The 25,181-nt window shown below is 45.4% G+C and overlaps 1 protein-coding gene and 1 pseudogene across 5 annotated transcripts; both read right to left on the bottom strand.

The window, feature by feature from the left end:
• Positions 1–487: 487 nt before the first annotated feature.
• On the bottom strand, positions 488–1,668 carry LOC125507423 (annotated as a pseudogene).
• Positions 1,669–6,835: 5,167 nt separating this feature from the next.
• Positions 6,836–13,744, bottom strand: LOC125510883 (casein kinase 1-like protein HD16). Of its 5 annotated transcripts, XM_048676161.1 has the most exons (19): positions 13,278–13,744; positions 12,760–13,068; positions 12,559–12,681; positions 12,055–12,171; positions 11,806–11,879; positions 11,654–11,723; positions 11,505–11,560; positions 11,354–11,425; positions 11,164–11,258; positions 10,842–10,914; positions 10,640–10,769; positions 10,298–10,513; positions 10,074–10,204; positions 9,311–9,485; positions 9,136–9,226; positions 8,370–8,527; positions 7,803–7,991; positions 7,577–7,677; positions 6,836–7,291 (listed from the first exon to the last, which is right to left on the bottom strand). In XM_048676161.1, the coding sequence occupies exons 1-18, from the start codon at positions 13,503–13,505 to the stop codon at positions 7,618–7,620; spliced, it is 2,367 nt and encodes a 788-aa protein (XP_048532118.1). In that variant the 5' UTR covers positions 13,506–13,744; the 3' UTR covers positions 6,836–7,291; positions 7,577–7,617. The 5 variants fall into 5 exon arrangements, with proteins under 5 accessions (XP_048532118.1, XP_048532117.1, XP_048532120.1 ...); XM_048676160.1 differs by lacking the exon at positions 6,836–7,291 and having other exon boundaries at positions 7,306–7,677; XM_048676163.1 differs by lacking the exon at positions 6,836–7,291 and having other exon boundaries at positions 7,306–7,677; positions 12,760–13,053.
• Between the last annotated feature and the right edge of the window lie 11,437 nt (positions 13,745–25,181).

The following is a 25,181-nucleotide window of genomic DNA, read 5'->3' as shown; positions in this document are numbered from 1 at the left end:
CGTCTCTTCATCGGCGGCGGTTGTTGTTCTGGTGCGCTGGTCCTATGGGGTCTAGTACGACGACTTCCTGACTATCTACTACAACAAGGTTTGTGTGGCGCCGATGAGGGAGAGCCTTCAGCTAGCTCCAGTGCTTGTAGTCGTCGCTAGGTGGTCTATGAACCTGGATGCAATTTTTTACTTCTCGCGTTCTTTGTACTACTAACTTAACCGTGGATAAAAAAATCAAAAAATTTCCTCGCAAAAATAGAAGATTATAGGCAGATGGTGATAATTTGTTCATTAGTATACTGCCACATCATATGTTAAATAAAAATGGGAAGCCGGTAACAATGTTTACCCAGCGCTAACAAATATAAATAACTATCAAATATAAATAAGTACACTTATGAGCGTTTACATGATTTGAGATGCATATATATGTTTAACGGATTACAGTATAAAGCATGCAGCCCCAGGAACAGAATAGCGGCAGTAGACGTGAGGCTCAGGCAAGCCACTTGCCAACGCCTTGGATGCAGAAGCGGAGACAATCTACAATGGTGCGTGGGTATACCATCCCATTAAGGACCGGATTCCATCTGCTTCCACCTGCAATATTGTACCCCTCAATCTGGTCACCACAGTCGTTTCCCAGGTAGATGGTATCAGCAGTGACAAAGGAGGGGAAGGCCTTGGCTGATACGGTAATAGCGCGCCACTTGCCCATGAACACGGCGCGCCCATCGAATCCCTTGGCTGGGAGCAGAAGCCCAGCTCTCAAATCGACTCTGTAAACCTCGTAATTCCTGTTATACTCACTATCCCGGCATGGCGTTCGGCGCACCAGCATCAACTCCCCGCCATTGTCCACCAGGTGAAGGCCGAGCGCCTTGAAAAAAAAATGACTTGGTCCACTCAACGACCGCCTGGAGCCGTGGCGGCCGCTGATCCGAGCTGGTCGTCAGCACCATGACGCCCCTGTAGTCGGTGCAGTAGAAGCGTCCCGCAAAATGCAAAGTCGAATACAAAGTTTCATTGTCGACCACGGTCCAACTCTCATCACCGGGCTTAGCGACGGCCAGCTTCATGGGATTTCGGAATCTGACTACCACCATGGAGGCGTCGGTAGCAAGGCCCACGACAGACGCCCTGATTAATTTTCCCATCTCGGGGCCACCCCTAGATCGATGCTGATCTGGCCTCAGGAGCGCGGTCATCGGGGGGAGATCGGTGAGCTGGTGCGCGAGAGGGTTAAGCAGGCGGACGACCAGGGTGCGCTCGTGGAGCAGCAGCAGGAGGCCTTCAGGGGTGAGCGCGAGCAGCGTGTGCTCAGCGAGCTAGCTCTCGGAGGTCCATACGGATGCACTCGCCCGTAGAAACGTTAAGGAAGCGATGGCGGCGGGGCCCGGCAAGTGCCTTGTCAAGCATGATCCACTGGCGGGGGAGGAAGCGACCGTCCAGGCCGCCGGTGCACGGGTCCGGCGAGCACCGCCGCCACGGCCGGCACACGGCGCGGAAGCGGACATAGTCAGCCACGTCGCTGGCGAGGCCAAGCTCGGCGATCAGGCCGGCTGGCCCGTCCCCGAGGCCTGCCCAGTCCCTTGCGCAGGTACGTGGGGGGTCGCAAGGGGGGCGCGTCTGCTTTGCGCGGCGCCGGCACGGGATCTTGGCTCGGGAATCCGCCATCCGACCGGCTGCCACCGTTTATTTGCGTGGAACTCCGGCCGATGGGATTGCTTTTCTAGGTAGCTCCCGGCTGAGCACATATGGATGGGGAGTCGTATTCGTATACGGTATGGTTTGGTCTCGTTCTCATCTGCCTTTAGATACTGCTGGATCGGAGATTACGTTACTAAACGAGAGATTACGTTACGAGCAAGGTTACGTTTGCTAAACGAGAGATTACGTTACGAGCAAGGTTAACATATGATAGGAAAACCTGCAACTACCAGCCCTTAGTCTTCAGGGAGGCCGACTCTGGCGCGCCATAGACGTGCGTGTGATGTTACGTGGGCAGCCTCCCCTTGTATATGTACTCCCTCGAGTTTTGTTTTGTCTGCATATATATTTTGTGAGAAGTCAAAATACCTCTACTTTGATCGAACGTATAGAAAAAATATTAACATTCATAATGCCAAAACAATAGTTTTAGATTCATTATGAACTGTAGTTTCATAGTGTATATATTTGGCATTACAAGTGCTGATATTTTTTAATATAAATTTGGTCAAATTTTTCAAAATTTGACTTGACATAAATCTAATACGCAGAGTAAAAATAATCGGAGGGAGTACATGATATATAATTCAGATCAATACAATGCGTGGGAATTCAGTAATCTTCATGGCAACCAGAGCCCATGTCTACCGCTCCTGCCGGCATCGTCGGCACCTTATCCTGTTGCTTTTAAGGGCATCTCCAGCCGCGTCCTAGGAAGGCCTCCTCAAGCGATTTTTTCGCGTCGGCGCCAAAAAAACGGCCCAGTCGCGCCTCAAGGAGCCCGATTTTCGCCGGCCTGGGCCGAAAACAGCGCCGGCGGACCCAGGCCGAACCCGGCGCGCTGGGGGCGCCCGGGGGCGCCGGGGCGAACTGTTTTGGCGCGAAACAGCCGCGGGCCAGCCGCGTCAGCGACACGACGCCTCGTCTTCCCCCAACGGCCTCGGTTCCCGTGGGGAATCAATGCCAAGGCTGCCGCCGGTCAGCCTTACCATTGATTCCTCACGGGCGGCGCGTCACGGGACGGCGCGCCGACGCCTCTCCTCCCTCGCACGCGTACACACGGGTACGGCGCGGCTATATAGCCGGTGGCCTGCACTCGCCTGTGCCCACACCAGCCCCGCCCCTCGCCGCCGCCCAGCTCCTCCTCTCCCTACCTCTCCCGAGCGCCGCCGCCCAGCCCCTCCCTCTATCTCTCTACCTCTCCCGAACCCGTCGCCATGGCGGAACGCTTCCCCGGAGACGAGGCGGCGGCCAACGGCTTCGGCCGCCGTTCGCTCCGCGAACAGGAGTCCTGGCTCCTGTTCCAGGCGAACATCCCGGCGCCGCCGGACATGCGCGCCGGGCCGACGGGGTGGAGGCTCAGCGCCGGGGGAGTGCCCATTCCCCCATTGCCCGACGCCGTGGCGAAGCCGAAGTACTTTGCCGAGGAAGTCGAGGTCGTGCGCGCCTCCCTCACCGACGCCCAACTCTCCCTTCCCCAGTACGCCGCCGACAACCACGCGGCTTGGGCGGTGTATTTCGAGCGCCGCCAGCAGCAGCGCTTGGCGTCCATCAACGGCGCGCCGGTGGTTGGCGGCCGGCAGAACAGCGAGGGGCGCCACCTGTGGTGGGGCGTCCCCGGACGCACACTCGAGGGCGTGCTGACGTACCTCGAGGGCGGCAACGACCCGCCGTTGGCGTACCTGGCGAGGGAGGCCGCTCCGGCGCAGCACCGACGCGCCGGGCCATGGGCGCCAAGGAGGTTCGGGTCCTCCTCCTCTTCTTCCTCCTCCCGATCTTCATCGGACTCCTCCGGCACTCCGGCCCTGCTCGGCGTCAAGGCCGAGCCCGCGGCGGAGACGCCGCTCGGCCGGCGCACTCGCAGCGCCGGCATCGTCATCAACGAGGGCGGCCGGCGCGCCTACTCGTCGGCTCCTCCTCCGCGCTTCGTCAAGCCAAAGACGGAGCCGGGGCTCGCGCCGGTGAAGACGGAGCCGGGGCTCGCGCCGGTGAAGAAGGAGCCGGCCGCGCCAGTGACGACGGAGCTCGATGACGACGACGCGGCCCTGGAATGGGCGCGCAGGGACTCCATAGCGATGGAGAAGGAGCGCCTGGAGAAGGCGAAGGAGCGCCAACGCGCCGCCCTGCTTCGCTTCGCGGAGCGTCGACGCGGCCGCGACGAAGGCGGAGTCGTCGTCATCTGCGACAGCGACGACGACGACGATGATGCGCCGCCACCAGTCCGCCATGGCGACGCCGGACAGGGGTCCAGCAGGGGCGCCCGCGTCAAGGAGGAGAAGGCCGACGACGACGATGGCGGTGACGGCGGCGACTTCAGTCAGTTTTTCCTTTAGATTAGTTTATGTATACGTGCTATGTAATGAAAATCCACGAACTTCACCGAAATGTGCCGAAATTTATCGTGTTTGGCCGAATTTTATCGTGTTTAAGCCGAACTTCGCCGAACTTCTTTTATTTTAAAACGTGCCTGGGGCGGCCCTGGGGCCGACGGCTGGGGACCAACTCGCTCCCAGACCCAATTTTTATGCCGGCTCACCCCCAGGCGGCGATTTTAGGCGCCCCCTCGGGGGCCAACGGCTGGAGATGCCCTAACGCACCAACTGCTTCAGCTGCCGGCGGCTCCCCTCCTTCTCTTCCCTCCGACACCCTCCCACAAAGCCCTATGCCTCGCGCCAACGTCAACCCTTCCCAGCATGATCCCCTCGATGATACCGCTGCCCTCCTCGTCTCCCAGTTCACCTCTGGTGGCGCTCACCCCCTCCCAAATCTCTCGGCGATTTTAACATCACCCGGTTCATCCCATACAAGCTTGATTCCACAACGAACAACTACTCTCGCTGGCGCCGCTGCATGCTGTTTTTCCTCAACCGTTTCCATGCACGCGATCACGTCGAGGAGGAGATTGATCTGGACGTTACCAATTGCGCCCGGTGGAGTGCAGACGTCGACATCGTCCTCTAGATACACACCGCCGTCTGCGACGACCTCGTCAACATCATCATGGACAACAACGAGTCCACTTGCACCGGCTGACACACCATCCGTCTGTTCTTTCTCAACAACCAGACGGCGCGGGTCATGTACCATGACGCAGCTCGCCGGAAAGCACCGCAAAACCTACTTCTGTCGTACTGCAGATCCGTCCGAGGTATCCTGTGGGCTGCTGCCGCTGGGATCTAGGCCGACAAAGAGAGGTCGACTCTGGGAATGCCCCGCCGCCGCAGTTCCCAGACCCCACGCAGGCGAAGGCCTCAGGCGGTGGCGAGACGAGGAGGAAGTTGGTCGAGACCTTTGGCGGCGCGATTGGATTGCCCCCGCGTCTCCTGAGCGGGGGCGGCCCGAGGGGGTGTTTCCGACCTCCTCTTCTTTGGCACGCTCAAGATTAAAGCAGCTTGCTCCGACGTGCCTACACAACTTTGTGGGTAGTCCTCACATCGCCGATGGGCGACTCCTTCACATGGACACCAAAATTCCAACTCATCATGGCAGAAAGGGCTACTACACATAGGGCTTTGTAGAGCGATCGATGAATCAATAACATAAGTCTATCCACAGGTCTCTCAGTTGAACACATCATCAAGTTCTTCAAGCTTTTGACCAGCCCACAAGAAGTGAGCCTTACTGAAGAGACCGACGACAAAATCATTTGGAAATTGGAAGCTCACTTCTTCTTTGGAATACTCGGCATCCTTGATCTACTTCACTCAACCTTTTTTTTGTCGGGCTCTCCGCTCAACTCGACGCTTCGATTACCACTCACATGAAGCCAGCGACATGGAACAGGTGGGCACTGCCGAAGCATTTTATTGTGTGGTTGATCTTTAAAGACCATGGCCGACTGGCAACAAAATAGTGGTTGACCGAATTATGGTTTATGCCAATTGTGCAAAAGGCAGCTTGAGTCAGAGGCACATCTTCTTTTCGAGTGTAGATGTACAACACACATTCGGAATGAGGTGAAGGCCTGGCTCGGGCCTATGTTGACATTGACGCTTGGAGAAACCTCACTATAGTCAAAGAATTGTGGCTATCCACGATCATTGTCAATGGGAATGCAAGGAAGGGCTTGGCAAATTTCAAATGAGAGCGGGGTCAAATTTCTTTTGAAGTGAGAAAACACTAGAGTTTTTACGATCGCTTCATCTATGCTAACCGTAAGATAAAGGCCGATGCCAAACTTTTTCGGGCTCGCGGGTTCTAAGAATTTGAGATATTTGATGTCGCGAGGTATGTATGTTACATGAAACCTTTATTCTACTTTTTGTGAACCCACTTATACGGGAAAGATCCATCGATGCACTTTGTATGGCGGTTGTGTGTGCAAAGTTCCCGTAATGGTATCGAAGATCAGATTAGAAGTACATATCATGGAAAGAAATGTAGAAAGTCCAAACCAGAAGTATGTACAATGGACGGAAAAGGAACATTTGTCTATACAAGACATCAATGATTGTAGACAAATGGTGATAATTTGTTCATTAGTATACTGCCACATCTTATATGTTAAATTAAAACGGAAAGCCAGTAACAACGTTTACTCAGCACTGCGTTTGGGAGCCAAAGTATTTTTGTAGTTTTTAAGGAGTACTGTGTTTTCTGAAAAAACCTTGGTATTCAATACTTTGAGTCGTTTGGATAAAAAAAAACACTATAGTTTAACAAACCGTGGTATCTCTAAAACTGTGGTATTTTTGTAGTATAAAAAAAAGGTCTGGACCTCTTTTTAAAAAACTGAGAAACGTTGACTGGGTTGTCTCTCTGTGTCCATGTTCTTTTGGCCATTGACGCATGTGACACCTAAAATCGATAGCTAGCCGATCGATCTATCTGGCTAGAGTGGCGCACATACACGTACAAATTACGACTTAGTGCCGGCTGACTATCTTTGATTGATTACAAGAGATAACTCTATACATATCCTTCCTAGCATCTACTAGGAGAGAACATGCCCGTACAAAGCTGCATGCATACGGTGGCGATTAGCACAAGCTGACCGATGAGTGTAGCTGCGTATGCATGCAACAACGTAACAATCTGTGCAAACCAAAGAAAACTGAGAAAAGCTGCCACTTGCCAAACACCTTGGCGGTATTATCGAAACTGAGAAAATCTATGTTTTTCAGAAACTGGAGTATTTGTTGCCCATCTATTGAAATACTGAGGTTTTGAAATACTATGGTTTTGAAAAAACGGTGTTGCCAAACTAGGCCTAACAAATATACTCCCTTGTTTGAGATGCATATGTTTAACGTGGTCTGATACACAGTGCATAGTAACTACTGATATACTCACAAAGCATGCAACTCCCGAACCAGAATCACAGCAGTAGACGTGAGGCTCAAGCAAGCCATCTGCCGACTACCTGGATGCAGAAGCGAAGACAATCCACAACACTAGGCGGGCATACCGACTCATCAAGTCCGAGACTGCATGTGCTTCCATCCGCAATATTGTACCCCTGAATCTGACCATCACAATCGTGTCCCAGGTTGCTTTTCTAGATGGCTCCGGGCCAGGTACGTACGAAGAGTTGTATTCGTATACGGTATGGTTTGGTCTCGTTCTCATTGTTCCCATCTGCCTTTAAATACTGCTAACCGAAAAAAAAAAGGCTTTAAATACTGCTGGAGGTGGCGATGTCTTTGCCTCCTGGCAACTATAACACACACATTTGCTCAGAGATCGAAACGATACACATTTTGGCAAACCAGACATTAGCTCACGGGCAAGGTTAACGCCTGATTATAAGGAAAAGATAACCAATGTTTCTTTGCAATAAGAGCAGGTCACTCACTACTGCAAGAGGCACCAAGGCCAACCATTTGCAACTCAAAATACCAAAAGGAATCCCACCAAGGCCAACGTTAGAACTTACTGCAGAAGTTCGAACTCGAGTGAATTCGCAGCCGTGGAGGTTCAACACGCAGTTCGCCCGTGGCAGATCGAGGTGATATATAGGCCCTTCGCCCATTGCTCCTGAAATATTTTGGTGTTCCGAGGTTAGGTTCACGCAAGTAAACCAAGTGGGCATGCATAGCAATGAATGTGGCACTGGCGCCAGATTTTGAAATTCATCCAGTCAGCAAAACATGCAGGTGTACCTTCGTAGCCTTGCTGGGGAAATCAGAAGTCAGAAAAGTTTCATCCACTGGTTTCGTCTTGGACTCCTTGGCTATGCTCATGATAAAAGCGGTTTGGTCAGGCGTGGCTGCGCATGATGTTATTCTGTAACCGGCACCATATCGCTGATGGATTCCTTCACTTGGATACACAAAGTCTAACTCAACAGCCTGCAGGATATGCAACACAGATTCAGTTTCACATGACATGATCACATCGGGTCATTGACCTAATATGTACGAAAATTCAGACTCCGCACCACCCTAAACAATTACTGATCTTTGGTTCAAAAAAAAGGAAGCTGCACAGAGCACCAGTTCTCTAAGGTTAACTCTTAACTGAAGGCATTCTTGCAGCAGCATATGTTTGCAAGTAGATATTTCACATGCAAAGTTCAGACAGCTAGTTGTCCAGAAATACAGAATTTAAAGCCATTTTAATGAATGCTCATCACCGGTAAAATTATAACATACAAGGAACCATTAAAATAGTGAAAAGGATTATTCACAAATGATTTATCGCAAAGGAGTGCAAGCACATGTTTTGACCTGGTAGGAATAATCGGTGTTCCTTGACGTGACAACACCCCAACGGTTCCCAGCAGTACCCATACATGTTACATGAAAACCTTCTTTCCACTTTTTATTAATCCACTTATAAGGAAAAGATTCACTGACTTTGTATGACTGCTGTGTGTACGGAGTCCCTGTAATGGTATCAAAGATCAGATTCGAACTATACATGGAAAGAAAGGGACCAGCGAGACATCAAGGATGTAGACAGTAGACACAATTAGGATAAAGTCATGTCACATGTAAATATCGAATATAGAAAACTGGCAACTGTTAAGTTCCATGTACCAACCACTAGAATCCAAAAGTTCAGATCCGTCAATATGAAATTCAGACGAATACAACAAGCCAAGGCTCCGTTGAGAAAACCATTGAAGATACAGTAGGAAACTGGCAACTGTTGAGTTTCATATACCAACCACTAGAACCCAAAAGTTCAGATCCGTAAATATGAAATTCAGACGAATACGACAAGCCAAGGCTCCGTTGAAAAAACCAGTAAAAAAGAAATACCATCCAGAAGAACATTTACTCTTCGATCCACTGCAATCTAATGTGGTAATCTCTATTGCTCTAACACCACAAAAGTTGTGTGATCAAACATTTATGTGATGCATCGTATGAAAGCATACTACTTTGTCTCATACACATAGCAGTATCCTCTTCAAACATTTAATCTTCATAAAAGGGAGCAGTTTGAACAAATGAATAGTTGTCGACAGAGAGCAGGTAATTCACAAACCTTTGGACATCACAACCAATGAGCTTCCATTGGTTGCTCCAGCTATTGCTGTTATGTAAAAGTTCTTCTCCGACTGCTCCCTAATCCAATCCTACATACGAAGTTAGAAACAAGATAGTGTCAAGATTCTGGATTATCAAAATTCCAACTAGAGAGGACATACAAGGTACCACACCTTCTGTAGGAAATTTCGTGAAAGATTGAAAACTTGAGAAGAAAAGCCGGTCCCAGTATCCATGATGACAGTCCACACATTTTTTAAAGAAGCTATACAACTAATGAACACGCCATCTTCATAACCTTTTTGTATGTGCTGATGCAGCCTTGAATCAGCTATATTATAGTGGCATCTATCAAAGGCAGAAGAAATATCTTCACAGTTACATTAGTTAATACCATATTTGATTTAGGAAGGAGATAAGACATTGATCAATCACTATTGAAATAGGCACTAGGCAGGCCTCAAATGTCTCGAACTGAAGAACAAGCGAGTGTAGCCAGACAAATAGGAACTACTTAAGTTTAAAACATAATAAGTGAAAACCAAACCCTTTCATCACAAAAAACTAGCATGAATGGCTTAGTTACAGAAAAGCATAATAGTATAGTTTTGGACAGATACTTTTATAGGGATACCAAGTACAATTAAGGTCATGAATGTGGATAGCATCTAAAAGTGGAGTTCACACCAAGAGATATCACAAGTTTGCAGCATGAATCACCTCAATGTAGTTCTTTTGTTTCACCACATTCACCACAAGACATTAACTGTACTCCATATATTTTAAATAAAAATTAGAGGTATAGAGTCATATGCTCATACAATCCAACTATTTCGAGCTATCTAATGCTTGATGTCTGGTATTGAGAAAACGCCTGAGCATGCAAACAAAAAAAGTGAATACTGTTTCACTATTTTCATGTTTGAAAAGAATTACCGCTGCGTCATGTTCCGCCTAGCACTATAAATCGAAATCCATTGAGTTGCTGGGCTCCCCAACCGAACTTTTTCCATAGGCTGTTCATCTTCTTCAAGATTTACAACAATTCTTCCACGTTTATGTCCAACCTATAATTTGCACAGCAGAGGCATGGCCAAATATAATACAACCGAAATAAAATACAGAGCATGGATTCATGTTGTGGATAAAGCAGTACAAACCTCTAGACCTCCAGCGATCCTGATGGGTCTTGAAACAGGCCCGATAATCAGATCATCAAAGAGAGAAACAAGTTTTTCGTACTTTGGCTCTTCATCAAATTTCATAGTAGTAACCAACTCAAGAAAATGTTTGAATGGGGCTGGACAGAAGCTACACAGGACCTCTGGAGAAGTCTCCATTTTCTTCTTACAAACAAGAAAGCTCTTGTTATCTCCCTGCAGTAATAAGCCATCAACACAAAAGTAGGTTCCCGCAAAAAAAAAACACTAAAGAAGGTTGAAGAGAGCGAGTAGAAAATATTAGTAAAGCACCGTCGACTCGTCGAGAACATTGAAGACTACCTGACAGCCTTGCCATGGCAAGCTTCCTCGTAATAAAAATATAAGGCTGTATGCTAGTGACTCCAAATCATCCCTCCTACTGCCCGTACGACCTAAATGGGCATGGACGCTAGCATATCTAATTGTTCCCCTGGGAAATGTCAAAAGTAAAGAAGTTAAATTTGTACCATAAGTTTGTACAGAAAAAGTAGTAAGAACAAACCTAAATATGTCTAGCCTCTGATCATACTGAACATGCATACTGGATGATCCTCTTTTCCATTTCCAGTTAGATGCTGAAAAAATTTAGTATCAAAAGAACCATGTGAAAAACGGTAGTGAGGCATGAAATGCATCAACATTTCCCTCTGTAAAGAAATATCAGAGCGTTTATATCACTACTTTAGTGTTCTAAATGCTCTTATATTTCTTTACGGAGGGAGTATAAAGTAAGCCAATTCCTCTGAGCAAAGTGCATAGTGCATTGAGAACATCAGACTGAATATCTTCATGTACAGATGAAACTACGGTGTGTAATTGCATACCTAAACCAAAATTAATGAGAAAAAGCTTCTTTTCTTGAGCAGATCCAGGCTGACCAAGCAAAAAGTTTTCAGGTTTTACATCACCATGTATAAAGCTGGCAATAATAAGAGGAACAGCAAGTGTTAACAACGCGGAATGAAAAAAAATACGGGAAATGCATCTCAAAAACATCAAATGGCTTCAAAGAACCCTTTGGAGTGAATCTTCTCAAGAATTGATATGGCGTCGATGGCAATACAAGCAACCTTTAGAACTGACATCCTGTTAGGGGTGTAGATACTTTCAGTAAGAAGTAAGGAGAACAAAGCAGAGGGAGTGAAGATTGATAAGATAAACTTACTCCTGTCCTGGTGAATGCCAAGCATTCCAGAGGCTAGGACCAAGCAGGTCCATTACCTGAAATTACGGAATGATGATTCAGTGAAAAGATCATAATGAGCTAAGAGGCCTTTCTGAATGCATATTTTTTTTCCGGAAAGTTAAACTCACAAGAATGTAGTAGTCTCCTTGGCAACCCTTGTAGTGTACCGATGGTATGCCATAACAACCATTGAGAGCCCTGCTAACATAAGGATAAAAATGCCATGCTCCACCAAGAATTATATAAACGAAAAAAATGGATGAATGTGTATAGTTCTTACTGATAGACTTGCCACTCATATGGGGGGTCACAGCTACCTTCCCTGCTTCTCCGATGCACAAATTTCAGTGCAACCTACACGGTATTGATGCAGGAAAGAGTTCTTTAGATGAAGGAGGATTTCGCTTAGCCTCTGCATTGACTGATGCACAAAGCAATGTAAATTAAAATGGAATACAGATAAGATATTGATGAATCACGAACAGATTTGGTGTCCATCTAAGGCAAGTAGATAAGAAAGAGATGAAACCTCGATTGCATTTCGACCCTTGTATCCTCCACTGGGCATACCTAATCGTCTGCCAACATAGACCTTACCACTCAACTTCTTACCAGTTATATATATTGGGGAGTTGCCTACTTCAACCTGCATCGAATAGTTTGATCATATACGAACTGTTATGGAAGTAAAATTCATGTATATAAACTGTTATTGCTAGATCAGTTACATGTCTAAGAGTAGCAGCATAGAACCGTTTTGGTGACAACTGAGGAAATCTGAACACATCTAGCTAGATCCACATCAGATCGCTTTGGGATTTTTTTTTCTCGCCTACGCATAGCTTTGGTCTTATATGATTTTGCTAGTTGTGGGCGTGTTTTTTGCGTGCGTGTGACTTGGTGTTGGCTGTGTGCATCCTAGCTATGCAGAGGCCGGGTGTATGCTCATTGTGTTATGTATCTTCTTGATGCTTCATTTTGAGCCAATAAAATTCACCCTTTGTCGAAAAACAATCAAATTAGGAAGGCATACCCTCTCTGGCACTGGTGGGATTGCCGTGGCTTTGTCTATGGCGATAATTTCTGGGGGGTCGTTTCCACTAGGCTGCGAGGCTGCTTGGCTTTCACTTCGGTCAATCGCAGAACAATTAAGAGCCTACATATAGAATCAAATACTTGATCAATCAGTGTGAAGAAAGGGAGTGTGCAGACCAGAAAATGAAGCCAAGCATACCCTCTCAGCCTGTGGCGTTATCATGGCTTCACTCGCAAATCTATCGGCAGCTCCGCGATCTATTCCCAAATTTGCAGGTTCCTTGTTCAGACCGTGGTCACCTGCACCGGCTGCCTGTCCAGCGACGCCTTCAGGGGTGTCCTCGCGAGGCTGCTCCTGATCGGTATGCACATCATCACTAGGCCTCAACCTCTTGCCTCTAGGATTGGAAGCTGGCCCTCCTCTTCCTCTTCCTTGGGTAGCGGCGCCACCACCACGCCTTCCGGCTCTTCCCCGTGGAGCCACATTGCCAATCTGATTGCCCAAAAGCTAAGAAACCCAGGTAAACAATCAGATACCGGGAGGAAACTTAATTAGTACTATTAGCGAGAGGAGCACCGATCGAACAGCACATCTAACAACGGTGATCCCGCCATTTTTTCAGCAGTAGCAGCGTCGATGAACAGCAATAGATTATAGAAGCTTGCAACTGTCGCTGACGGAAGAGAAAAAATAAACAAAGGGGAAACCGTCCGTACCCTTTCAGGCAGCCGCGTCATGGCGGCATCGCCTTGTGCAGACTGTGAAGTTCCGTCGGCGGCGCTTTCACCGCCCCGTCTCGAGCGATCAGCAGCCCCGCCGCCGCCCTCGTCGTCGCCAGCTGGCCTGTTCAAATCAAGGTCCGGCCGGGCGGAAACCGAGCCAGGCGGCGCGGCGCCGTCGCCGGGGTCGCGCATGGACGGAAGAATGGCGGCGGCCTCCGACATGGCAGCGTACAGGGTCGGGAGAGAGGGTTTGGTGAGCGGGGAGGCGGAGGATGGTGCCTGGAGGGTGGGATATAGCAGCAGCTGCCGCTGGGTGGCGGGCGGTGGAAGGGCGGTATTGATGGAGGCGTGGAGGGAGCAGGAGCTGCTGCAGGCGGCGGCGAGGGGCAAAAGAGGGGGATGACATGACCGGCGCGCCTTGGAAGTTGTGGACAAGCAATGCCGTCGGGTGGAGTGGAGACAGCAGACAAGGCTTGGATATGCTGCCGTGTGCGTGCGCAGACCCATCATGGGCCCACCTTTGTATACAAGTGTTTGCATTTACCTGGCAAAAAAAAGTAAAAAAGAAGTACAAGTGTTTAAAGGTGAAATACGCAGTATTTGTTTTTTTAGGGGATATAAATATAGGGCGTTTTGGATCTCGGCCTCCATGAAGGCCGAATTTGTGAAGAATTCAGAATTTGAAAATTTTGGTTTTAGAAAAGACTGAAAAAATTGTACAAGTAAACAAAGGATGTGAGGTGTATGTGTGTAAAATTTCAGGATGAAATACGTTAAAATGTGACCTGTATAAAAAAGACAAATTCATGGTCTGAGAGGATGAATAGTATCATCTGTTAAAATATTTCAGATTTTTTTTCACAGCTCTCATTTCAACGTATTTCATCTTGAAAATTTACAGCTATGCATTATGCCTTCATGTATATCTGTACTTGTTTTAGAATTTTTTGAAATATGAAAATATGAATTTTAGTTTTTGTATTTGGAGGCCTTCATGGAGCTCGGCCTCCAGAAGCAATTTCTCATATACACAATATTCGTTGGATAGAAAAATAAACAGTAAGGATCATCAACCTGGAAATAGAGTCTTTCTGATCGACCTAAAAATAGACGTATTTTTTCGACTGCTGGGTGGAAAGTTGTCCTCATCCTTGATTAATTTTTTTAACTTTGTCCTTGAATTCAAGATCTATGCACTCTGACTCGATTCTTCACAATGTCACTGTACATCACCCCAACAAACGGTTCTCGGCTTCCTCCTTCCCCGATGCTACCATCGCAGCAACCACCTCAGATATCGGTGGAGAGGAAGAAAGAATAAATATCGCCGACGAGCAGGAACAATATAAAGATAGATAAAACCTAAGAAATTAGAGAATGACATTAAAAAAATGGTAACTGACATCAACATGGAAAATACGTTAGAAGACCTATAAACTTTGTGGATCAACATGGAGTAGTACTTAATGTAAGATTTGTGAAGCACCACCAGACAACCTGCTGTACTTCCTTCTGCCGGCGTTGTTTCCGGCAGCAGCAGCGGTTACTTTCAGAGCTACAGTGCATGAACAAAAAGTCAAAAGCCTATCTTTGTAGAGCTATCATGGGCTCATGGCTACAGGCGGGCGTAGACAGGTAAAGAAAATATTGACAAGTGACTACACATTGATATGTATAAGTACCAAGGTTTCTTTTTCTTGTTACCTTTTTCGATAGGGACCGAAATAACCGATTTCCAAAAACTCTCAGCAATTCAGATTTTTTTTTGTCTGAAATATCCAAGATGGCGGTGATGCTGGTACCGTCCCTACATGTTTAGGGTTCCTTTGATTCAAAGGATTTGCATAGGAATTTTGGAGGATTAGAATCTTTAGGAATTTTTTCTATATTGGTTGTTTGATTTATAGGATTGAATCCTATAGAATTTTTTTCTAAGGAATTTTTTGTACTACTTCCTATAGGATTTCTAGCATCCAGTCAAACCTCTTTGAAAGAATCCTTCGTTTTTTCTATGATGCAATCAAACAACCTAAGGCCTCCTTTGGTTCATAGGGTAGGGAAATCATAGGAATAGAAAAGTCATAGGAAATGGGATGACATGCATCTCAAATCCTATGAGTAGGAATAGGAAAGAAGATGTCATTTGATTCATTTCATAGGATTTTTTCCATTGAGACTAGGCTAATGTTTATTTTCTTATGAATTGTGAAGGATAGGAAGAATTCCTTCATAGGAATAGGATTCCATTCCTACAAACCAAAGGACTCTAAATGAATTTTTCCTAGAAAAATCACATCCTATGAAATTCCTACAAAAATCCTCCAAACCAAAGGAGGCCTAAACTCCTATAGGATTGAGATGAGCATGACATTTCAATCCTATTCTTTTCCTATTCCCATGTTTTTACAATCCTGTGAATCAAAGAGGCCCTTAATGTTGGCAGAACGACACGGCAAATGAAGACCATCCAGAATGAGGTGGGCCTAGGCCCTGGTCGTTGTCCGTGGATATAGGGCATCTCCAACGCTATCACCTAAAATAAACACATTATCCGCCTGCGGACCGTGTATGGACACATAAACGGACACGATATGGGAGCCGGTCATCCAATCTATACCCTAATTATCTGTGTCAAATAACAATAGCCGTCCGCCAAATAGCTAGCACGATCACTAGAGCCATCCTCCAAACAAGCGTGTATGTACTAATATACACTTAAAAAGGAAAAGAGAGCCAAATAGCCTTTCGCCAACCTCAAATAGCCTTCTGCCATGCTAACTAGGGTCTTCCGCCAACACATTCGTGTAATATAAGCACCTAAAAAAGTGAAATAACTATGTGTTTAGTGCTTTCGCCTAGAAGCCTTCCGCCAAACAACAACAAAAATTAGCTGCGGCCTTCCAACATTCGGGCGGAGAAAGAATATGTGGTGAATTTTGATTGGCCAGACGGATGACTGGACTCTCGCAAAGCTTGCTAAGTTTGCTTTTGGTTAGCGCGAAAATGAACGCGCGAACGTGCCCATGGATATATATGGGTCCGTGTTTGATGTCAAAGTGTGTTCAGACAGCTTGGTCCAAACGTTGGCGGGCTATTTGAGGGTTGGCATTGGAGGTACCCTTAGCACTTCATTGAAGATACATGTTAATAAGCCTAAGAAATGAGAGTTCACATATTACCTTCACCCCTTGCATGTTGAACCACTTCCAGTAGCCTTTTTCTCGAGAAAAACTTCCAATCTATTCATCAACTGTCAGCGTAGTACAAAAAACACCAAAAGTAAAAAATTACATCCAGGTCCGTAGACCATCCAGCGACGACTACAAGCAATGGATCGAGCTTAAGGCACGCCGCCGTCATCGCCCCTCCCTCATCGGAGCCGGGCAAACCTTATTGTAATAGAGAGTCGGGAAGTCCTCGTGCTAAGGCCCCATAGGATTAGCGCACCAGGACAGCAACCGCCGCACCAGTAGCCTTTGACGAAATCTATGAAGGTTACTGGATCTAATAAGCAACTTTTATGTTGTCAGCAAGCAATTCGTATACCTTTGACCTGTTTTTCTCTATGATCAAAATATAGGTCACCAAAGTTCCATAGTTGAGCAAGGTCAAATCGATCGTAATTGAACCGCCTGCATGATTTAGCTAGATTGCCAACTAGACAACAGTAACTTCTGATGTTGTATCTAATGGCTGACCAGCCAGAAGAAAAACAAAAAGTTCCGAGTACATGATCTCACTCAAATATAGAGCTAACGGAATTATATTCAATTATTAGATCCAAATCTTCCAACTTAACATGATCAAACCGCTATAATGAAAAGAAAAAAACAATGTGTTACAAATGTTTCTTAGGCAACACCAAGATTGAAGAGGATTAAACTCTCACATACCACAACGTTTTCGAGGCCATGCACGATGAGGGGCGCAGTAATGCAACAAGATAACCATCTTTGTTGCAAAAGGGACAAAATTTCACCTTTTCATTGTTGTCATCCGTAGTACTATAATCTTTCTCTAAATAATCCTATGGACACATACTTTCCCTCCCTTTCCAGTAAACGAAGGAAATAAAGTACAATTAGCAGATGGTTATTTTTGTAAAAAGCTTGTCTCTCTTAACAGGAGATGATGTTTTATAGAATTTATAAAAATCCTCAAACAGAAATCTCTGTTTTGCAAATTCAATGAAAAAGGGGTGATGCATAATGATCCAAAGGTTTGTTTCTCTCTGATACTTTCGATTTCATAGTTTTTTTACTCGGACAATAAAATCACCAGCATAAGCGGGCTTTATTTCATGTGCCTTATATCTTCTCATCACAAATGAGATGATCAATATATCAAAATATTTTACTATGTTTATTTGACTGTTAGGCATCAAACTTCGGTACTTTGTTAATTGTGGCAGAACATGGCCTTTCTTCTAAGAGGAGTATGCCACTCTCATCAATTTTTTTATCTGTGTTGTGCATATATGTGAACAATTCAACGTAACCATCCAAAACAGTCGCCTATATCGCTTCCTTATACATAGACAGTTCAAATAAAGTTATGACCCAGGGTAAAATAAAATAAATAGTTTTATTCCAAACTTCTATACTTATTTATTTTTCTTCGTATCATATTAGAATATTAAGGAGTAGAAATCTTATTATTTATTACCAGTTATAATATGTTAATAATTACTTTGTTTATGCTAAATTTAAAGTAAGTGATGTAACATAAGTTATTAGAATTATTTTTGTGACAATTCCACAAATCATATAGTGTAGATGTGCATATTTATATCTATCTGAGTATGTTCATGTATAGTTAAGATTCACTAAATATCATGTTAGAGGTTTATAAAAATAATGTCCAACTAATATTTTAATAGTGATTTCTAGTGTATAATTAGGTGTGCAAACTTATAAAACATTAGGGCATCTTTAACGTTGACCTTCAAATCGCCCGCATCCGTCCGGGCCCATTTTGCCATCCAACAGGGTACCCTATCTGATTTTACCGCAAACCGGAAGCAAACTAGGGAGAGGAGGCTTTGAGGGAGTCTGGACCGCTGCCACGTAGGAATCTGACACACCCGTCCCTCTCAAATCTCCCTCTCAGTCCACTTTTCTTCACTCTCCCCCTGTTCACCCTTGCTACCCTCCTTGTTAGAGGTCGCGGTTGTACCTCTCCAGTTGCCGCCCATGCATCGTAGGACGTCTGCACCCCCACCAACACGCCTGCTCTACTTGGACTATGTTGTCGTCCCCCCCCCTCCCAGGGTCTCTTCGCCCCTGCCAACGATGTCCGTGGCAGACATCATGTCCGGTAGGTGTGCGGTCAATTATCATTGAGCTTTTTCGTGAACTTCTTGTTGTTTTCTAGAGTAAGCACGCTCGCGTCGTACTCGGTGAAGGAGGATGAGTTATTGTGCGATGCATGGTTGGCCATATTTGTGGACTTTGTAGGTAGGAACTCAAGGGGCTCGGTCTTTTGACCCCGCATGCATGGTTCATTTCAAGTGTGAAAGCACTTCATGCCTACGGCATGCACATAATCCATGAACGCAATGTGAGGTCTATATCGCGTCAATGGTACACCATCTGGAACTCTGTCATTAAGTTCTACGGTGCGGTTGAATGAGTGGGGACAATGTGGCCGTTGGGCGCGTCAATCATGGATCGTAAGTTTTGCTTCTTGTTGCTCTACATGTTGGTTAATTAATTTATTCACTCAATGTTGCTCTACACGTTGTATAGTCTGCATGCTTTGTAGTGATATACTACAGGACCGAAGGCATGCCATTCACGTGCGTACATTGTTGGATGAAGCTTAAGAGCATCCACAATATGATGTTTTGTTGTCTCTAAGGCAGCCTCACTAAGGCCATAGAGGCAGGGGCCATACTTTGCGGAGATAGCCTCTAGCTGAAATTTGTTAAGCATCGACGCTATGCTTAGAGGCTGCCTCCAAGCTTTTCTTTGTAATAAAATATTCCGTTGACCCTACATGTCATAAGTGGAGTGTGTTGGACATGTCTCAAGCAGCTAGAAAATAATTCCTTTGGAAATTAGTATTTACTCATTGTAGGGACACCTTAGAGACAAAGAAAATTTGCCATACATTGCAGAGTTTTGAGCTGATTCTAGCACCCAGTTGTGGGTCCTAGCTTGGAGGCAACCTGCCTCTACACACTGTAGTTGCCCTAAGGGGTAGCCTGTGTGGGACGACACGTGTTGGCTCTGATTCTAGTATCATGGAATGTAATAAGTTCAATATATGCAGGGTACTGAAATAGCACTGATCACCCATGAATGTAACATATCCACATAAGATACGAACATGACTCTCTGTATCACCATATGTACCTGGCCCGCAAATAAACGGCAGCAACCGACCGGATGTTGGACTCCCGAACCATGATCCCGTGCAGGCGCCGCGCAAAGCGGCCGCGACGCTATGGCGATCTGTTGGGGAACATAGTAATTCAAAAATTTCCTATAATCACGCAAGATCTATCTAGGAGATGCATAGCAACGAGACGGGAGAGTGTGTCCACATACCCTCGTAGACCGAAAGCGGAAGCGTTTAGTTAACGCGGTTGATGTAGTCGAACATCTTCAAGATCCAACCGATCCAAGTACTGAACGTACAGTACCTCCTTGTTCAGCACATATTAAGCACGATGATGTCTCTCGGGCTCTTGATCCAGTAGAGGGTCGAGGAGAGTTCAGTCAGCATGACGGCGTGGCGACGGTGTTGTTGATGTGATCCGCGCAGGGCTTCACCTAAGCACTACGACAATATGACCGAGGTGGTAAACTGTGGAGGGGGGCACCGCACATGGCTAAGAAACAATTGTTGTGCCTTTGGGGTGCCCCTGGCCACGTATATAAAGAAGGGGGAGGAGGAGGCCGGCGGCCAAGGAGGCACGCCAAAGGGCGGAGTCCTACTTGCACTCCTAGTCCAAGTAGGATTCGGCCCCCTCCTTCTTTCCGACGGAGAGGGAAAGGGGAAGGGAGAGAGAGGGAGAAGGAAAGAGGGGGGCCGCGCCCCCTCCCCTTGTCCAATTCGGATTGGGGCAAGGGGGGCGCGTGCCACCTCCCATGGCATGCCTCCTCTCCTCCACTATGGCCAAATAGGCCCAATAACTTTCTCGGGGGGTTCCGGTAACCTCCCGGTACTCCGAAACATCCCCGATTTTCTTTGGAACCATTCCGGTGTCCGTATATAACCTTCCAATATATCAATCTTTACCTCTCGACCATTTCGAGACTCCCCGTCATGTCCGTGATCTCATCCGGGACTCCGAACAAACTTCGGTCACCAAAACACATAACTCATACTACAAATCGTCATCGAACGTTAAGCGTGCAGACCCTACGGGTTCGAGAACTATGTATACATGACCGAGACACATCTCTGGTCAATAACCAATAGTGGAACCTCGATGCTCATATTGGCTCCTACATATTCTATGATGATCTTTATCGGTCAAACCGCATAACAACATACGTCATTCCCTTTGTCATCGGTATGTTACTTGCCCGAGATTCGATCGTCGGTATCCTCATACCTAGTTCAATCTCATTACCGGCAAGTCTCTTTACTCGTTCCGTAATGCATCATCCCGTATCTAACTCATTAGTCACATTGCATGCAAGGCTTATAGTGATGTGAATTACCAAGAGGGCCTAGAGATACCTCTCCGATACACGGAGTGAAAAATCCTAATCTTGATCTATGCCAACTCAACAAACACCATCGGAGACACCTGTAGAGCATCTTTATAATCACCCAGTTATGTTGTGACATTTGATAGCACACAAAGTGTTCCTCTAGTATTCGGGAGTTGCATAATCTCATAGACAGAGGAATATGTATAAGTCATGAAGAAATCAAATAGCAATAAAACTATGCGATCATTATTCTAAGATAATGGATGGGTCCTGTCCATCACATCATTCTCTAATGATGTGATCCCGTTCATCAAATGACAACACATGTCTATGGTTAAGAAACTTAACTATCTTTGATTAACGAGCTAGTCAAGTAGAGGCATACTAGGGACACTCCGTTTGTCTATGTATGCACACATGCACTAAGTTTCCGGTTAATACAATTCTAGCATGAATAATAAAAATTTATCATGAAATAAGAAAATATAAATAACAACTTTATTATTGACTCTAGGGCATATTTCCTTCAGTCTCCCACTTGCACTAGAGTCAATAATCTCGATTACATAATAATGATTCTAACACCCATGGAGTCTTGGTGCTGATCATGTTTTGCTCTGGAAGAGGCTTAGTCAACGGGTCTGCAACATTCAGATCCGTATGTATTTTGCAAATCTCTATGTATCCCTCCTTGACTTGATCGCAGATGGAATTGAAGCGTCTCTTGATGTGTTTGGTTCTCTTGTGAAATCTGGATTCCTTTGCCAAGGCAATTGCTCCAGTATTGTCACAAAAGATTTTCATTGGACCTAATGCACTAGGTATTACACCTAGATCGGATATGAACTCCTTCATCCAGACTCCTTTATTTGCTGCTTCCGAAGTAGCTATGTACTCCGGTTCACACATAGATCCCCGCCACGACGCTCTGTTTGGAACTGCACCAACTGATAACTCCACCATTCAATATAAATACATATCCGGTTTGTGACTTAGAGTCACCCAGACCACTGTCAAAGCTTGCATCGACGTAACCATTTACGACGAGCTCTTTGTCACCTCCATAAACGAGAAACATATCCTTAGTCCTTTTCAGGTATTTCAGGATGTTCTTGACCGCTGTCCAGTGATCCACTCCTGGATTACTTTGGTACCTCCCTGCTAAACTTATAGCAAGACACACATCAGGTCTGGTACACAGCATTGCATGCATGATAGAACCTATGGCTGAGGCATAGGGAATGACTTTCATTTTCTCTCTATCTTCTGCAGTGGTCAGGTATTGAGTCTGACTCAACTTCACACCTTGTAACACAGGCAAGAACCCTTTCTTTGACTGATCCATTTTGAACTCCTTCAAAAATTTATCAAGGTATGTGCTTTGTGAAAGTCCAATTAAGCATCTTGATCTATCACTATAGATCTTGATGCCTAATATATAAGCAGCTTCACCGAGGTCTTTCATTGAAAAATTCTTATTCAAATATCCTTTTATGCTATCTAAAAATTCTATATTATTTATAATCAACAATATGGCATCCACATATAATACTAGAAATGCTACAGAGCTCTGCTACCTCTTGAGCACTGCGTTGGATTTCCCCGAAGAGGAGAGGATGATGCAGCAAAGTAGCGTAAGTATTTCCCTCAGTTTTTGAGAACCAAGGTATCAATCCAGTAGGAGGCTACGCTCAAGTCCCTTGTACCTACACAAAACAATAGCTCAACGCAACCAACGCGCTTAGGGGTTGTCAATCCCTTCACGGTCACTTACGAAAGTGAGATCTGATAGAGATGATAGATAATATTTTTGGTATTTTTGGTATAAAGATGCAAAGTGAAAAGTAAAAGGCAAAGTAAAAGCAAAGCAATAATAAAGTGATGGAGATTGATATGATGAGAAAGAGACCCGGGGGCCATAGGTTTCACTAGTGGCTTCTCTCAAGAGCATAAGTATTCTACGGTGGGTGAACAAATTACTGTTGAGCAATTGACAAAATTGAGCATAGTTATGAGAATATCTAGGTATGATCATGTATATAGGCATCATGTTCGAGACAAGTAGACCGAACCGATTCTGCATCTACTACTATTACTCCACTCATCGACCGCTATCCAACATGCATCTAGAGTATTAAGTTAAAAACAGAGTAACGCCTTAAGCAAGATGACATGATGTAGAGGTATAGTTTCATGCAATATGATGAAAACCCCATCTTGTTATCCTCGATGGCAACAATACAATACGTGCCTTGTTGCCCCTTCTGTCACTGGGAAAGGACACCGCAAGATCGAACCCAAAGCTAAGCACTTCTCCCATGGCAAGAACAACCAATCTAGTAGGCCAAACCAAACTGATAATTCGAAGAGACTTGCAAAGATAACCAATCATACATATAAGAATTCAGAGAAGATTCAAATATTATTCATAGATAAACTGGATCATAAACCCACAATTCATCGGTCTCAACAAACACACCGCAAAAAAGAAGATTACATCGAATAGATCTCCACAAGATAGGGGAGAACATTGTATTGAGACCCAAAAAGAGAGAAAAAGCCATCTAGCTACTAGCTATGGACCCGTAGGTCTGAAGTAAACTACTCACACTTCATCGGAGAGGCTTGGATGATGATGTAGAAGCCCTTCGTGATCAATTCCCCTTCCGGCGGAGCTCCGGAACAGGCCCCAAGATGGGATCTCGTGGATACAGAAAGTTGCGGCGGTGGAATTAGGTTTTTGGCTCCGTCCCCGATTGTTTGGGGGTACGTAGGTATATATAGGAGGAAGAAGTACGTCGGTGGAGCTTTTAGGGGCCCACGAGGCAGGAGGGCGCGCCCTATGGGGGGCGCCCCCACCCTCGTGACCACCTCGTGGCTTTCTTGATGGGGGGTCCAAGTCTCCTGGATCTTATCTGATGAGAAAATCACGTTTCCGAAGATTTTATTCCGTTTGGACTCCGTTTGATATTCTGTTTCTCCGAAACACTAAAATAGGCAAAAACAGCAATTCTGGGCTGGGCCTCCGGTTAATAGGTTAGTCCCAAAAATAATATAAAAGTGGAAAATAAAGCCCAATATAGTCCAAAACAGTAGATAATATAGCATGGAGCAATCAAAAATTATAGATACGTTGGAGACGTATCAAGCATCCCCAAGCTTAATTCTTGCTCGTCCTCGAGTAGGTAAATGATAGAAACAGAACTTTTGATGCGGAATGCTACTTGGCATAATTTTAATGTAATTCTTCTTAATTGTGGTATGAATATTCAGATCCAAAAGATTCAAGACAAAAGTTCATATTGACATAAAAATGATAATACTTCAAGCATACTAACTAAGCAATTATGTCTTCTCAAAATAACATGGCCAAAGAAAGTTCATCCCTACAAAATCATATAGTTTAGTCATGTTTCATTTTCGTCACACAAGAATGCTCTCATCATGCACAACCCCGATGACAAGCCAAGCAATTGTTTAATACTTTAGTAATCTCAAACCTATAAACTTTCACGCAATACATGAGAGCGAGCCATGGATATAGCACTATGGGTGGAATAGAATATAATGAGGGGGGTTATGTGGAGAAGACAAAAAAGGAGAAAGTCTCACATCAACGAGGCTAATCAATGGGCTATGGAGATGCCCACCGATTGATGTTAATGCAAGGAGTAGGGATTGCCATGCAACTGATGCACTAGAGCTATAAATGTATGAAAGCTCAACAAAAGAAACTAGTGGGTGTGCATCCAACTTGCTTGCTCACGAAGACCTAGGGCACTTGAGGAGGCCCATTGTTGGAATATACAAGCCAAGTTCTATAATGAAAAATTCCCACTAGTATATGAAAGTGATAACATGAGAGACTCTCTACTATGAAGATCATGGTGCTACTTTGAAGCACAAGTGTGGTAAAAGGATAGTAACATTGTCCCTTCTCTCTTTCTCTCTCATTTTTTGGGCCTTTTTTATGGCCTTTTTTTGGGCCTTCTCTTTTTTATGGCCTTTCTCTTTTTTTATTCCTCACTTGGGACAATGCTCTAATAATGATGATCATCACACTTCTATTTATTTACAACTCAATGATTACAACTCGATACTAGAACAAAGATGACTCTATATGAATGCCTCCGACGGTGTACCGGGATATGCAATTAATCAAGAGTGACAAGTATGAAAGAATTATAATGGTGGCTTTGCCACAAATACGATGTCAACTACATGATCATGC

Source organism: Triticum urartu, chromosome 5 (assembly GCF_003073215.2).
Source record: "Triticum urartu cultivar G1812 chromosome 5, Tu2.1, whole genome shotgun sequence".
In the NCBI taxonomy this organism is placed as follows: domain Eukaryota; kingdom Viridiplantae; phylum Streptophyta; class Magnoliopsida; order Poales; family Poaceae; genus Triticum; species Triticum urartu.
The sequence above is the reverse complement of the archived record's forward strand: the minus strand, read 5'-3'. Positions and strand labels throughout refer to the sequence as shown.